The sequence below is a fragment of the Haliotis asinina genome, chromosome 12 (genome assembly GCF_037392515.1).
Source record: "Haliotis asinina isolate JCU_RB_2024 chromosome 12, JCU_Hal_asi_v2, whole genome shotgun sequence".
In the NCBI taxonomy this organism is placed as follows: domain Eukaryota; kingdom Metazoa; phylum Mollusca; class Gastropoda; order Lepetellida; family Haliotidae; genus Haliotis; species Haliotis asinina.
In genome coordinates this window covers 35,327,612-35,343,984 of record NC_090291.1, presented here as the reverse complement: position 1 = coordinate 35,343,984, position 16,373 = coordinate 35,327,612, and the positions used below count along the sequence as shown (strand labels likewise).

General features: G+C 44.2%; 1 protein-coding gene across 2 annotated transcripts in view; it reads right to left on the bottom strand.

The window, feature by feature from the left end:
* Positions 1-850: 850 nt before the first annotated feature.
* Positions 851-16,373, bottom strand: part of LOC137258250 (protein phosphatase 1 regulatory subunit 12A-like) — a 30,320-nt gene continuing 14,797 nt past the window's right edge. The window contains exons 2-5 of one of the 2 annotated variants that reach the window (XM_067795852.1): positions 11,050-11,104; positions 6,706-7,241; positions 5,312-6,206; positions 851-3,812 (exon numbers count right to left, since the gene is read on the bottom strand). In XM_067795852.1, coding sequence (XP_067651953.1) covers positions 2,810-3,812; positions 5,312-6,206; positions 6,706-7,189 — 2,382 coding nt within the window. In that variant the 5' untranslated portion in view covers positions 7,190-7,241; positions 11,050-11,104 and the 3' untranslated portion in view covers positions 851-2,809. The remainder of the gene's footprint in view (positions 3,813-5,311; positions 6,207-6,705; positions 7,242-11,049; positions 11,105-16,373) is intronic. The other variant, XM_067795851.1, reaches the window with a different exon arrangement.

The window sequence follows — 16,373 nt, the reverse complement described above, 5'->3', positions numbered from 1 at the left end:
TCCTGTGCAAAGTGTGAAACGTAATTCCTGAAGAGGAAGAAACCGGTAGTTGCATTGTAAAAGACAAAGTTGATAATCACATCTCCGGGAAGATCCGGAAGATCGTAAAAGGCAAGCGGATCGGATGGTCAGGCTAGCGGACGTGGTTGACATGCTATCTTATCTTACCTCACACATGCATGTCGCTTTCTGACTGGCTAGGCGCTATTCTATTTTTTTCAATGTACCCCGCTTACAGGCGATGTATTATTTTCAGTGTACACCGCTGGGAATTTCGAACTCTTCTGGTACTTCATGGTAGTACGTTTTTATCTCAAATAACATTGAGTCACGCACCAAGCACGGACATTACCGATATTTTGCGATTGAAAATCGATGGAAGGGAGATAACTCTAAATCTGTTTAGATGCGGGCTCGGGGAACATAAGCAACCCGCGAGTGTACATGAGCCCATGGACCTCTCGCGACCAGTGAACAACTTATAGTATCCACATTGAGTAGACCGACGGTCATGGTGTTTGTCATGATCACTGGATTGTCTGGCCCAGACTTGATTATTTACGTACAGCTGGTATGTGGCGGCGGCGATAAACTACGAACTGATGCATATTGGCCACCTCTTCCTGGGGATGGTCGGACTAGTCGACTAGGCAGTTTATGACCTCGCCAAGAAGTGACTACTGGTTGTAAGATGCTCATGCTGTTGATCACTGGATGGTCTTGTCCAGACTCAATTATTTACAGACCGCCACCATATATCTCTGATATTGCTGACCGCGGCGTTAAAAAACAAACCCTAAACCTGTAAAACAATATTATCTCGCTCATTAGAAAAGAAACAAAGACTCTGTTTTATTTTTTTATGTATTTTGTATAAAACGGCTTATGTGCAATTTTTACAAAGAGGTATAGAATCGTCACGGTACCAACAGTGTCACCGTCACTGCACACAGCCGGAAATAAACGAAGACGCCCACGCAAATTGTGGTTTCAGGGAAATACGATGTGGTAGTTAGAGAAGCGCGCATAAAATGATGTACAAATTATTGCGTAGCAGGTAAAGTGTGAACGACACGTGTAAAGTAAAATGATACAAAGCAGACTTATATCATGAATATTGATGACAGCCTGTTTTCCCCTCCACATTTCTGTCAATAAACGCTGATTTCCTTTCATGAATTCAGTAGGCAGTGCAAGCTATGACGTCTCAGTTTATCTACAGAACAAACGTTGGGAAGTGGAGGGGTTGCGCTCAACATGCACAAATTAAAGGGACATCCCGACGGAAAAATTGATCACGTGTTTCCACCTTATTAGGAATAAGCATATAGTGAGTGAGTTTAGTTTCACGCCGCACTCAGCAATATTCCAGTTATATGGCGGCGGTCTGTAAATAATCGAGTCTGGACCAGACAATCCATTGATCAACAACATGAGCATCGATCTGTGCAATTGGGAATCGATGACATGTGTCAGCCTAGTCAGTGAGCCTGACCACCCGATCGCGTTAGTCGCTTCTTATGACAAACATAGTCGCCTTGTATGGCAAGCATGGGCTGCTTAAGGTCTTTATAGAAACATCGTTAATTGGAACTCCAATATCTCGAAGTGTAAGCACTTATGTCTGAGACAGACCGAATTCGTGCCTCACCGGTAACAAGACACTATCTAAATGTATTCTGAACACTCGAACAACGGTTTACTCGATTTAACCTGGAGGTTTTCATACACCTTTGTTTCTTAAAATGAAAGTAGTAAAGAAACAGGTAATCGATGGAGATATTTGATTAGAGCTGTGTTAACGACCTTGCTTTCATATGTGTTTAGCCCAGTGACATTGTATAATTGTTTGGAGTGTTTTGTGGAATCGAATTTTCAAGTCTATGCCTTCTTTTGACCGACAGTTGATAATCGAATGCCCCTCTTGAGGCTTTCATTGTAGTAAGTAGCACTGCGACATAACAATGAGCGAGGCTGTACAATCGCCAGAAAAGAGTTCTTGTGACCTAATTTTGTTCTTTGTGAATAAATACATCAAAATGAAGTGAGTGGTACCAGGATGTACGCTGATGATACACTATTCGTACACAGATACTCCATCAGTGTAGCGTCCAGGACACTGTAGTCACGTGTCCCATTCAGATCAGGAACATGTTCCGTGAAGCCGTGTTAACACAGGTAAATGTTTTCTTGCATAGATGCGTACGTCTAATAGTATGTGTCACAGTCTTTAGGCGTTTAATGGTGCCTTTACTACAAATAACACATTCCGATTGCAACGTCGTCCACGAGGTCGTTTTAAGTCACAAGACACACTCTCTCCTTGCAACATGGCCTCCATTCTGATGGAGTACTGGGCGCCTTTGCACTAAGTAGCACCAACGCTAGGCCAGCCGTAAGTCTATGTTAAGGCATGGGAGGTACGGCCAATTAGGACTACGATGTATTTGTACAATGGTACCCTGGGTACAAACTCTGAGCGCCATTCTCTGTCAGTCATAAGTTAATTATGGGAGAAAAAATACTTGTCGCGAAGACACCATAATGAACTCGAAGCGGAATTTGACAGTAGCAGCTTGTGATCTTCCTTTGGAGTTCTGTCTTCAACTATGATTCAAGATGTTCCCCCGCAAACCTGGTGAGGTGTTAGTCTTCTTTCTTGAATTCATTTTGTGTTATCCTACAGTGTGGAGTGTCGTGTTATTCTGCAGCTATGATCTACCTCGCTACATCGACATCCATGTAACCACTTTCAGAGATGAATATAGATCTTCATCCATGTCTTAACGGACACTGTACCTACCCTGTGTCAACAAGTAGAGACAGAAGCCAGTCGCCTATCTCTTAACACTTTGATCATATCTCTCTCCCGCCTGATCTGAGTTTGAATCTCCGCCATATCCTGTTTGTGCTTCCTCTCCAACCACCTGTCAAACGCAGCAGATTTATCTTCATTTGTTCTGACCTTTCTCACGTTCTCCTTTTCCTTATCAGTCCTCATCTTATTCTCTTCCTCCTTTTTCTTCACCCAGACATCATGAGGAACACTCGCACTGCTGCGGACATCCCCACGACGTTTGTCTTCCTCTTCCTGTTTGATGCGCTGTCGTTCTCTCCGCGTTCTTTCTACAGTTTCCTGCTTCTCCACCTTCTCCCGCCATTGGCCATACGACACCTGCCGTGATACCCTTTTCTTCAACCTTTCTTCCTCGATCTTCTGCAGCTCCGCCATGTTTGCCTTTAGTATTCTCTGCATCAACCGCTTCCTCTCTTCCGTGTGCAGCATCCATTCGTCATACGACACAGCTCTTGCCAGTAAGCTCTGCCTTTTCTCCTCAACCTTTTTCTTCTCCTCATCCAACCCTGTCGTCTGATCTGCTTCCCCTCGGCCGCTGATCCTCTCACGCCAGTTCCTATGCGCCACCATGTTGTCGTTGTGGTTTAGGGTTACGTCAATATGGTCAGTTACGGTCACCAGTCCTTTCAGAGGGCGAGTCCGTCGTCTGTACAGATCAGCCACAGTCACCGTCTGTGGCCTGGTAATCTGCCGCTCTCGTTGCTCTTTCAGCCAGGTGTTGAAGGCTTCAGAGTTACCTCCCTCGTTGTCACTGTCAAGACTGTCCTCGGAGTCGGACTCACGACTGTCACGCTTCTCTTGCTTCCGCTTCCGGTTCAACCACTCGTCAAAGGTTTCCTTCTTCTTCAGTCTGTCATCAACCGCCATCTTCTTCTTAGACTCAGCCATTTGTATTCGCCGCTTCATCGTCCTCCAGGACTCGTTCGTCCGAGTTCGGGAAACCAAGAGCCTCGTTCTAAAAATTAAAAATGCCAATGTTAACCTAACAACTTAAATGTTAATAGTAATAGGTTTACTCCACACATTCACTGTACATACAGGCAGGCACTGTACATACAGGCACTGTACATACAGGCATTCTAATGAAGATCATCGGTTATCACTGGTCTTCGACAACACATGCTTTGTAAGAGGTGACCAACGGGATCGGGTGATAAGGCCGGTGACCTGGTTGACACTTGTCATTGTACCCCAATTCCATAGATTACTTCTCATGCTGTTGATCACTGGATTGTCTGGTCCAGTCTCAATTGTCTACAGACCAGATAGCTGTAATATTACTGAGTGTGGCGATACACAAGAAACTGACAAAACAAAACACACGCCACATATTACTGGGGTTAGCACTTATCATAGTACTGTCATATCTAATATATTCAATTTCACCGGTCGACCAGTGATTATCGTTTCATGCTGTCACGCTTCCCATGTCGAAGTCAGATAAAGCTTGTTATAGCGAAGCAGTTGTCGGACAGGAATAACAGGCGGTAGTGATAATGAGACTAGCAAGTTAATGTGTCAGTGTTATTTCAATCGGCAACATTCGCAGTCTTTTATTAATAATCACGTCCTGACCATACACCGAGCATTGCCGACGCTACCAACGGTAATATGGTGTAATACGGTAAACTTGTCGTAGCCGAATGGCAGCAATAAATGACGAGTTGAGCAAAAAGGCATTTTAGTCAATGGCCACTCTGACACGTATACACAGTGGAACACTGTTACTACAGACGCTTTCCTTCCTATTGAAATGATTAACGCATTATTGTATGTTCGCTTGCTCGTTAACGCTGTACTCAGCAATTCTAAAGCTGTACGATGTGTAAATCATTCGAGTCTGGACAAAAACGTCCACTTATTCAAATTATGATCATCGATCTATACAATTTGACTACGATGTGAACTAAATCAGTGAGCCTGACCATCCAATCCCACTAGTCGCCTCTTACGACAAGCATGGGTTACTGAAGATCAATTCTTACCCGGATCTTCACGTTGAAACAATAACACGCTACTTGATGTCACCCGAAGAAATAACACATGTACTCCTTTGTAGTATGTCTCGGAATAGAAACATTCGTGATTAAAGAATGGTGTATGTTCTCTTGTGTTCGTGAAGAAATCCAAAATTAAACGGTTCCAATCCCGTGAAAGGATGTCCAGTCAGTCTCACGCTCGTGTGTTACAACAAAGGTATCATTGTCTCAAACCTATCTCCGGCTTTCACTCTGAGGCCACTCAAAACTGCGATCGAACTAACGCTACACAGTACGTCACCTGCGACGTCATTTCCTGCAGTCATCTTCTTAGCTAATATTCAATTTGCTAATATTGCTAAAGTGACGTCAAACCATATTCGCTCACTACACTCACCCACACACTCTAAATGCAATCGACATCACATTGATTACATGAATATTTCTTTTATCGATATTCTAATCAAATAACTACCTTGGTCGTTTGGAGGAATCTTTAGAACAGCTGTCCGCACTCTGACTTTCATTCTGCAACTCAGGTGCGCTCTCCACACTCCGCGCATCCGAATTGTTCCCGGAAAGGTCATGACCCATCCCCGGCGCAGACGCAATGGAAATCTGACTACCATGTTCACTTGGTGCTTGGGGCGGGGATGGCACATGTATCGAACCCGATACTCCCCTGCTGCCAGACGTTCTTGGAGGAACGGTGGCAAAGTTCTCTCCCTTGTTTTTGAGTATGGACTGTTTGTGAGGAAGCGACCCATGTCTGTTTGGGGTGTGTCGCTCTGGGGTCCGAGGAGTCGAGTCATCCCACGACACACTATATTTAGAACTAGCCGTTCCAATTCTTGGCATCACGTAATTATTACCTGGGGTTCCTAACCGGTACCTTGACGCACTAGAACTCCGTACGTCACGAGTATCAGTATCCCATATGAAATATTGATGCGATGACGTCACTTCCTCTTCACTTCCAACCGGAAGCGGCTCGGATTTTGAATTCCCTGACGGCACGGTATGGCGTTTAATGAGCTTCGATCGGTTGTTGCTTGTGGTTGGTCTGGAAGGCGGTTGTTGAACAGGTGGACTGGGGATTAATGGTTTTATTTTCCTGTTTGAATTTGGTCCATTCAACGAAACATATCCATTGGTAACAGAGCCTTGTAACTTCAGAACTCTCAATTTCCTGACACACTGTTTGGCGAAACATTTTCTTGCGACAATCTCAACAGTGTCTCCCACCGCGTCTTTGACGTCAACGGATCCGCCATGTTGGATCAAGACGTCCATGACATGGTCTTGGTCCCGGCTAACAGCGGCGTGCAATGGCGTCCGTTTAAATGGCGTCCTTCCGTTCACATTGACACCTGGACAAATAGAAACAGACTGAAAGATGCAGGTTACTATGGGTTTGAATATTTGGCACTTCAAATCAGCATTTAAAAGCAGCTGAGTTTAGTTTTGACCTTCTCTCGCAATATTCCAGCAATAACACGGCGTGGGACACCAGAAATGGGCTTCACACATTCTACCCATATGAGGAATTGAACCCGCGTCCTCTTCCTTGAACCGTGTACAGGGTAACACTACTGGGGCGTTGAACTTGGAGTAAGTGAGTATAGTTTTACGCCATTTTAGCAATATGCCAGCTATATCACGGCGGGGCACAACAGGAATGGGCTTCACATATTATACCATGTGAGGAATCGAATACGGGTCTTCAGGGTGACGAACGGGCGCTTTAACAACTATTCTACCCCTCCGTTCCGTTGAACCTGGAACCTATCATATAATTATATTACTTGTAGTAAGATGGATAGGGATGGTCCCCTTCAGCCTACTGAAGAATGACAATTCACTACTTACCTAGAGAGAGTAGTGTCTGGCACATCTTCAGGTGACCATAGTAGCTCGCGACGAATAAAGACACAAAGCCTCGTTCCCGCATGATGTCCTTGAACTTGCCTTCTTCGCCAGGGCTGGCGACCTTCTGATTCTGAAAGTTCACGGCGCCATGATGTATCACGTGATCAACGTCGTCGGCCAGAACAGCCTTGAAAAGTCGCAGCCAACTCTCATGCAGCTGGATACGAACAATGAACCCGTCCCATACATTCTTGTCCAGCACTAGTCGGTGCTCCTCGTGAAGTGCGACGTCATCGGAACATACCAAACGATATATCTGCGCGGGAATTCCAGCCATCAGCTCCAGACGACATCTTAACTCTCGTACGGTGACACCTGACGCGAGATTCCGAAGGGAGCAGACGTCCTCCGTGGGGAGTATAACAAACAAAGTGAAGGTCAACACCCCTTTCGAGGGCAGGTTATTTTTTTCCTTTGATGCCATAGTTTCCGCCAGTCAGACTCTGGTCTTGTGTCTCTTCATTGCGATCTTCAGTCTAAGGAAAAGAAGACATGAAAATGATATAATTGTAAAACTGCTAAGACATATCCATATGAAACATTCGAAGAAACAATTAACAGTTCAACTCTAGATAATGATCAATTACTAAATCCAGAATAAAATGATCAGAATGAAAAAAATCATGACACACCCTGTAAGGTCAGCACGTGCAATATGCGCGGCGTCACTATACGCCTTCAGCAGGGACTTATCCAGCCATGCCAACGTGTCTGCTCGACATCGTGTGAACAACGTGAGGTGTCGTGAGACAGATTTAGAACACTCCACAATCGGATCAGGACAACGAGTCGCTACAAATCTCCTTACTCAATGTCTTTGTAATTTGTTTTCCCTATTTGTATCGATCTTCCTGTCAGAATATCGATCCCAGATAGTGATTGATTTTTATAGTTTCCTCTATGGCCAGCACTTGCAACACTCAAGCGGGGCACGCGAAGACCAATGATTTTCTCTTTGCTGTCGTTCACGTGAGCAATTTGTCATAGCGATGCGTTTAAACAACAAACCAAACACACCCAATAAATTGCATCGTGTTGGTTGTTTGACACCGGCAAAGACAAACGATGTAATTTTAATTTGTAGGCTGACTTTTTTTTCAGTACAAAAAGCAGCAAGCTGAACGTTAAAAGAACAAACCAATTAGTTTGAGCTAACTCTCAAGGCTAATTATGTGTATCTTCTGCGCATGTTCCAACTATTGCGTCAACTTCTGTTTTACAAGCGCGCTCGTGTTAAAGATGGACAACTCCTTTCTTCACAATTGGCCGCGGAGCCTAAGTGAGAATGCTTAGTGTTACTGTCTGAACTCGGTGCCACTGTGTATCTATGTGTTTGTGAGTACATGCGCGAGTGAGACCACATTTGGTGAACACACGCATACACCCTCTCTTCCCATTTCTACTTGATGTATCAGTGTCTTTTGGAGAACATGATATCTTTGCCAACGCCATCAGCAAAAGGACACATTACACTTTTACACACAAACACAAAGATCAAGTCAGTATATAAACTACTCAAAAGGGGAAACGCTTAGGTAGTATTTTTCCATGTAACTTTTCAAATTTGAATCATTGGTGTCTATGTAATCAATATATCTATGGTGAACGTTGTCTGTATACATTTCCGAGTTTGAATCCACTGTCATCGAGGACAACTTGCCAAAAAGCACCCAAATCTGTTTTCCTCAATAAATGCTAAAGTATAAATTGTGAACGGGAAGACATTCTTGCGTTTCTGCGTCATGCCTAGACTTACTGAGGCTCAGCGCAACAATGCGATTTGTCATTTGGAGGCTGGGGAGTCTCAATCTGCGATTGCAAGGCAACTGAATGTGTCACAGAGTACCATAGCAAGACTTTGTCATCGCTACCTGAGGCAAGGATCAACACGTGATCGCCCCAATTCAGGCCGACCCCGTGTGACCACGCCCGCTCAGGACAGGTTTATTCGGTTTCGACATTTGCGGAACAGGTTCACCACAGCATCCTCCACAACATCGGTAGTGCCAGGACTCAGAACAATTTCTGATCAGACTGTGAGGAACCACTTACGTGAGGCTGGCATTCGTTCCAGAAGACCTTTGCGAGGACCTGTCCTCACACGTCAACATCGGCAACAACGCGGACAGTGGTGTCGCCAACATCTCCCATGGCCATTGCAAGGTTGGAGAATTGTTATCTTCAGTAATGAATCACGTTACATGCTGCGACGTCCCGACGGAAGAGCACGTGTGTATCGAAGTCGTAACGAACGCTGTGCTGCAAATTGTGTACAGGAAGTGGACAGATTTGGTGTTGGAAGTGTCATGGTTTGGGTTGGAATCTCATACAGTGGCAGGACAGATCTCATTCAGGTCTAGATCAGTTTTTACAGCTCGACGTTACCGTGATGGAATCATCAGGCCTCATGTCCTTCCTTTCATGAACCGCCAGAACGTCATTTTTCAGAATCATAACACTCGGTCGCATACAGAATAACCTCGAATTTCCTTGCCCAGAACAACGTTCAGGTTCTTGACTGGCACCGGATCTTAACCCTACTGAACATTTGTGGGACGAATTGGATCGTCGCGCGCGACAGCGTGACCCTCAGCCTGAAACGTTACCTGCTCTGTTTGTGGCCTTGGGGGAAGAGTACCAACTCATTCCCAGGCACTTAATCCGGAATCTGGTCCAGTCTATGAAACGCCGAAACCGAGGAACCATTGATGCTATTGGTAGCCACACAGGATACTGACTGCTCTGCGGCCTTGACCTTGGAAAACTTGTCATGTGTGACGTACAGTTTCTTACAGCATTGGACCGTTAATGTTTATTCAGGTTTTCTTCATGACTGCCCTATACATGTATTACTGAACCTTAAGTGTATGAATTGATAACAATTTTCAGCTATGCGTTTCTTTTGTTTTGAGTAGTATATCATGACTCAACGCTGTAGTCACATCTTGCAGGAAACTACCACAAGGGAACGCCGAAATGAACTGCGCGATCTTATCTCTCTCTCTCTCTCTTTCTCTCTCCCTTTTGAGAAGCCCATTTTTGGTGTCCCCTTGTGATATTGTTGGAATATTGCTAAAACAGACGTAAAACAAATCTTACTCCTCTCACCCTTCTCCACCCCATTAACCTCTACTCCCACCCGATGCCTCTCATCCCACCTCACGCACACCTCTTCCCAACACCCCACGCCTGTGTATATATTAACCCTACATATTTATATCCCATTCACACAAATCATCGATTCACTCCCTCCCACATCTGGGACTTCACGACTAGCTGCAAGAGATCCAAGTATGAGAGCGTGTTGAGCAGGTACTCCTTGCGGCTTTGACAGGCATCAAGAAGTGGAGCATACCAACCACCCTGGCTGTCGCCGACAGTTGACAGCGTTAACGGGAGGCACGTCACAAAGTCTGGCGCAGTTCAACACCCGTCTCCGGGAGTATACACCGTGTACGTTACCACGGGACTAATGACAAACAGTTAACACCTGTCTTTACTGACTGTATAAACTCAATGTGAATAGGGTAAAACGAGAATATAAATGGCAGCGTTTGTTGTTGTTGCTCCCCTGTGTGTATACGCGATGGCATACACACAACGACACTGGTAAATGCGTGAGTTTAATTTTTTCTCCGTGCTCAGCACTCGGTCACATTCCAACTGTATAGCGACGATCTGTTAATAATCAAGTCTGGGCCAGACAATCCAATGCTCAACAGCATGCATGAACATCGATCTACGCAGTTGAGAACCGATGACATGTGTCAACCAATTCAGCATGCCTGACCACTTCATCGAAATAGTTGCCTCTTACAATAAGCATGGATTACTGAAGATCAATTCTAACCCGGATTTTTCACGAGTCGGCATTGGTACAACATGTGCATAATTGAAGATACTTATCACGAGAAAACGTAGTGGCAAAGTAGATACAGCGCTACGTACGTAGGTTTTATCCCAAATTCTCCTTAAAATATATCATATTTATTCCTTTCCTGAGGGACATAAAAGCATAAAAACACAAGGTTCGACTTCCCACTAGAGTGCAATGTGTAAAATCCATTCCTGGGCCCCGTTTCACAAAACTCTCGTAAGCCTAAGATCTCGTAACCTTTCTCGTACCTCCTATACCGTAACACGGGAAGTGGGAATGCTGCGAGAAAAGTTACGAGATCTTAAGCTTACGAGAGTTTTGTGAAACGGGGCCCTGGTGTCTCGCGCTATCATGTTGCTGGAATATTTTTAAATACGGCGGAAAACCGTATTCTCAAATACACATACCTTTAAAGCCACAGCTCCTAAAATCGTGTGGGCAGTACATCGTGTAGTCAAGTTCCTATAAGAAACAATTTCATTACTTCCGGAGTCTCACATTAGGGTGTCCATCCATACATTCATTATTAAACAACAGTCACAATATGGTCATCAACTCTTGTGACACAAACTGAACTTGTAATGGGGGCGTGGCTATAATGCTACCGACATTTGACCTAGTTCGTGGTCAGCTGACTGGTAATTAATGACGTGTATGTTTACTATTGTGTACGTAACACCTACCTGTTGGATGGAATGTGAACACTGCGTGGTATTAAAGGCTTATGCGTCGACGTGATTTAATGCTCGACATATACCAGTTTGACTTCTTGTTATTGAAATTTGACTTTCCGCTTCTTTTACTGTATGTGAAGGGAAAAGTAAATGACATTTACATTTTTTTACATTTTTTTCATGATTGAGTATTTTGACAGGTTTTATGTCAATGGCAGCCAAAGGGGTCGTGAGTGCAGTCGTAGTCACAGTGGTAGACGTCCTGCCAGGAATTGTGTAATTCTTGGGTATTTGTGGTGGTATTTGAAGCTGTCGGCGTAGTAGTAAAGAAGAATATTAGTAGTAGTAGTAGTAGTGGTAGTAGTAGTAGTAGTAGTAGTAGTAGTAGCAGCAGCAGCAGCAGTAGTAGTAGTGAGTGAGTGAGTTTAGTTTTACGCCGCACTCAGCAATATTCCAGCTATATGGCCACAGTCCAGTGACCAACAACATGAGCATCGATGTGCGCAATTGGGAACCGATGACAGCCATTCTCCGATGTGTCAGCCAAGTCAGCGAGCCTGACCACCCGATCCCGTTAGTCGTCTCTTACGACAAGCACGGGTTGCTGAATGCCTATTCTACCCCGGAACGTAGTGGTGGTGGTGGTGGTGGTGGTGGTAGTAGTAGTAGTAGTAGTGGTGGTGGTGGTGGTGGTGGTGGTAGTGGTAGTAGTAGTAGTAGTAGTGGTGGTGGTGGTGGTGGTGGTGTTTGTAGTAGTAGTGGTGGTGGTGGTAGTGGTAGTAGTAGTGGTGGTGGTGGTGGTGGTGGTAGTAGTAGTAGTGGTGGTGGTGGTGGTAGTAGTAGTAGTAGTAGTAGTAGTAGTGGTAGTAGTAGTAGTAGTAGTAGCAGCAGCAGCAGCTGCAGTAGTAGTAGTGGTGGTGGTGGTGGTGGTAGTAGTAGTAATAGTAGTAGTGGTAGTGGCGGTGGTGGTGGTAGTAGTAGTAGTAGTAGTAGTAGTAGTAGTGGCGGTGGTGGTGGTGGTAGTAGTAGTAGCAGTAGTAGTAGTAGTAGTAGCAGCAGCAGCAGCTGCAGTAGTAGTAGTGGTGGTGGTGGTGGTGGTAGTAGTAGTAATAGTAGTAGTAGTAGTGGCGGTGGTGGTGGTAGTAGTAGTAGTAGTAGTAGTAGTAGTAGTGGCGGTGGTGGTGGTGGTAGTAGTAGTAGCAGTAGTAGTAGTAGTAGTAGCAGCAGCAGCAGCAGTAGTAGTAGTAGTAGTAGTAGTAGTAGTAGTAGTAGTAGTAGTAGTAGTAGTAGTAGTAGTAGTAGTAGTAGTAGTAGTAGTAGTGGTAGTAGTAGTAGTAGTAGTAGTAGTAGAAGAAGTAGTGGTGGTGGTGGTGGTGGTAGTAGTAGTAGTAGTAGTAGTAGTAGTAGTAGTAGTAGTAGTAGTAGTAGTAGTAGTAGTAGTAGTAGTAGTAGTAGTAGTAGTAGTAGTAGTAGTAGTAGTAGTAGTAGTAGTAGTGGTAGTGGTAGTAGAAGAAGTGGTGGTGGTGGTGGTGGTGGTAGTAGTAGTAGTAGTAGTAGTAGTAGTAGTAGTAGTAGTAGTAGTAGTAGTAGTAGTAGTAGTAGTAGTAGTAGTAGTAGTAGTAGTAGTGGTAGTGGTAGTGGTAGCGGTAGCGGTAGCGGTAGCAGCAGCAGCAGCAGCAGCAGCAGCAGTAGTAGTAGTAGTAGTAGTAGTAGTGGTGGTGGTGGTAGAGGTAGTAGTAGTAGAAGGAGGATGAGTTTGGAGGATATTATGTATTATGATCCAGGCTATAATTGTGATACTTATAGTTATCGTGTAGTGATATGTCAACTACCTGTAGTGGTGGTAGTGTTCTTGTCGCGATATGGGTACAGTACTACTGGTTTGACAGTACTACTGGTTTGACAGTACTACTGGTTTGACAATAATGTCAAGTATTGGTTGTACCATATTTTTCTGTCTTTTCAACATTTGTGTACTACATGTGCAGTACCTGCATGCACTCACAGGTCACTGGATTGTCTGGTCCAGACTCGATTATTTACAGACCACCGCCATACAGCTAGAATATTACCGAGCGGGGCGTTAGACGACAAACAAACAAACCTGCCTGAACAGTGCCCCATTAGTCGTACTCACAGCCCCTCTGTAAAGCAAAGTCCTAAGTGAGGCTACATTTTCGAGTTTGGGTTCTAGATATCCTATCTAATTTCGGTCATGTTTTTATTTAAATGGAGTTATGTGTAGCTATCACATTTATGTCTTCAGAGACGAGGCGCTGATCTAAGCGCTGAAGCCATTCGCAGTGCTGCACTCAGAGCACAGCACCGTATAGATAGCAACTACATGGGGATTTCAATCATGCATTAATGTACTACTTCCCTACGCCTCTATACAAACGGTGTTGTTGTCTCCAAATGCCACATAGCTAAACAAATGTAGCAAGGTATATTAGGTCCATTAACGCAGGTGCTTAAACGCCGAAGGCAGTCAACCAAATCACGCTTTGAAGGATACAGTCGTAAGCCTCTGTGAAATATGGCTATTGTACACAAGCCGATCTTATCTAATGACAGTGTTGACGCCGATTTACACAGAGATATAGATGTGATAAACGACTTAATCCAGACAAGGGCTTCAAAGGCACATTTGTCATCATTGTTGGCAATTAAATTAAATTGTTGACATATCATCCGTCATTGAATGTAGTAATGCAGTAATGTATTTCAGACAGAAAGACGGCGAGAGAAGACAGAAGGTTGGCAGCCAAAGAAAGCAAATCTGTTTGGGTTTTTTTTTAAAGTTTTTAAATAGAGGACATAAACATGAACACTTATTTTTATGACATTTTTCGAAACTTGCGTTTCTTTTATTGTTCAGTATATGATATTTAGATGGAATGGACTTATACAGATATAAAAAACCTCATTTTCCGAAACCTGACTTTTATACACAAGAAAATAATGAACTGTTAAAACATGTGTCGTTGCCATGGTAATTTGAAAATTTCAAGCACACTGGAAAGATTCGAAACATTTGATCATTTCTTTTCTATTTGACAAACAACCCAAACCGCATTCATTTCCACTTTGAAGTTACGAAAGGTTGCTCAAATATTTGAGTAGGCGGCATTCCGAGGATGAGGCTCCGACTACATCTATCCTGCAGGCGAAAAAAATAGCCGTCAAATGCCAAGGTCGGGTCATGTGGTTTTACGGATTGCAGAGAATCTTCACCTGTTTGATCTCAACTAGTGAACAATTCAACATCGTCTCCGGAATGGTCTCATGCTAAACTTACAATATGTTTAAAACTTTGCTATAGTCTAACAATTTGAAAAAAGTACGTTAACATACCCCAGAAATAATCAGTTGAAGGAGCGCTTGTATAAGCTTTGTTACAGTTGGAGTTCATTCTTCTTCTCACAAGACATACACACAAACATTCCCTTCTTTCTCACACACACAAACACGCACGCACATGCATACACCACAAAATAATAAAAAATACAGAGACACTTTTCGTCACACAAAATCAAATTTTGTGTCTGTTCATTTCACACAACACAGACTTTGCCCCTACCCCCTACAACACACATTTGGTCTCCCTACCTTCCACAGCTACACACAGACACACAGAGCCACAGAGCCACACACACACAGACACACACACACACAGACACACAGACACACACAGACACACACAGACACACACACACACACACACACACACACACACACCATCGTGTGTCCATCTCCCAAGGCGAGCACGACCACACACCGATGTACCAAATGTTGAATGTTTTATGTATGCACACTGTTTTATTCCCCACAAAAACACCACGGGTGTTGCTAAGTGCCCGAACCGCACCGTGTGTGTTATATACAACACAATGTCTCACAACAAGGAGCTCTCGGAAATTAGCATAGTCGACATTCTTCAACAGCGTGAAATAAAGGTTTTACAAGCTACTAAAAGCACTTGTCGGATTCGTATGTAAGCAGGTTGGAGGGCGTAAGAACATCAACTTTGCAAACAACTTCCGTAGTCTGCTGAGACATATTCCCCCCTAAAACGCTTAATTTAGCACACTGTGTTTAACTCGCACATTTGTTCATGGGAAAACAGGATTAATATGAACATATCAATACACGAGAGGCCTCTTGTACGCTATACCGGGTAGTGTGATAGAGTGGGTATGGTTTACGACGCCACGAATTGGGTGAGTATGGTTTTACGCCGCTTTTAGCAATATTCCAGCAATGTCACGGCGGGGAACACTAGAAATGGGCTTCTCACAGTGTACTCATGAGGGGAATCGAACCCGGGCCTTCGGCATGACAAGCGAACGCTTTATCCACTATGCCACCCCGCCGTTCCCGATACCGCAAAGGTTGGTATTTCTGCTATACTATCCACATATTACGACCACCAGCTTCCCATTTTGATCAGTTTGGACCCGTGAAGATCCGGGTTACAGCTGGTCTTCAGCAACTAATACATGCCGTAAGAGTTCGACTAATGGGGTCGGGTGGTCACGTGGGCTGATTTGGTAGACATATGCTATCGCATACAAATTGTGTATATCGATGCTAATGCTGTTGCTCATTGGATTGTCTGGTCAAGGTTCGATTATTTACACACCGCCGTCGTCTAGATGGAAACTTGATTGTGGCGTTAGCCAACAAAATAAAACATCTGATCACACCAGTCGTATAGGTACTGATGTTTCTTCATCGAAGATTTTTAGAAAGTATGAACTAGACTTCATAAACTAGACTTCTGGACGGGGCCTTCTTTCAGAAAGCACTAAGGAGATCGTAAGTCACTAAGGTAGCTTTAGTGCAGTGTTAAAGAATGGGAGTTAACCATATTAAAGGTTGCCTTGTGAAAGGAGCCCCTGGACTACGGGTTTGGGAGAAGGTCAGCGGACAGTCCAACACAGGTCGATGGAGTCATCAGGTCAGCGCATGGTTGGATACAGGTGAAAGCGATTCACTTCTTTCTTAAACAGTTCCTGTAAATCACCGGACGTGACCGAACGACGTCGCCCATTATT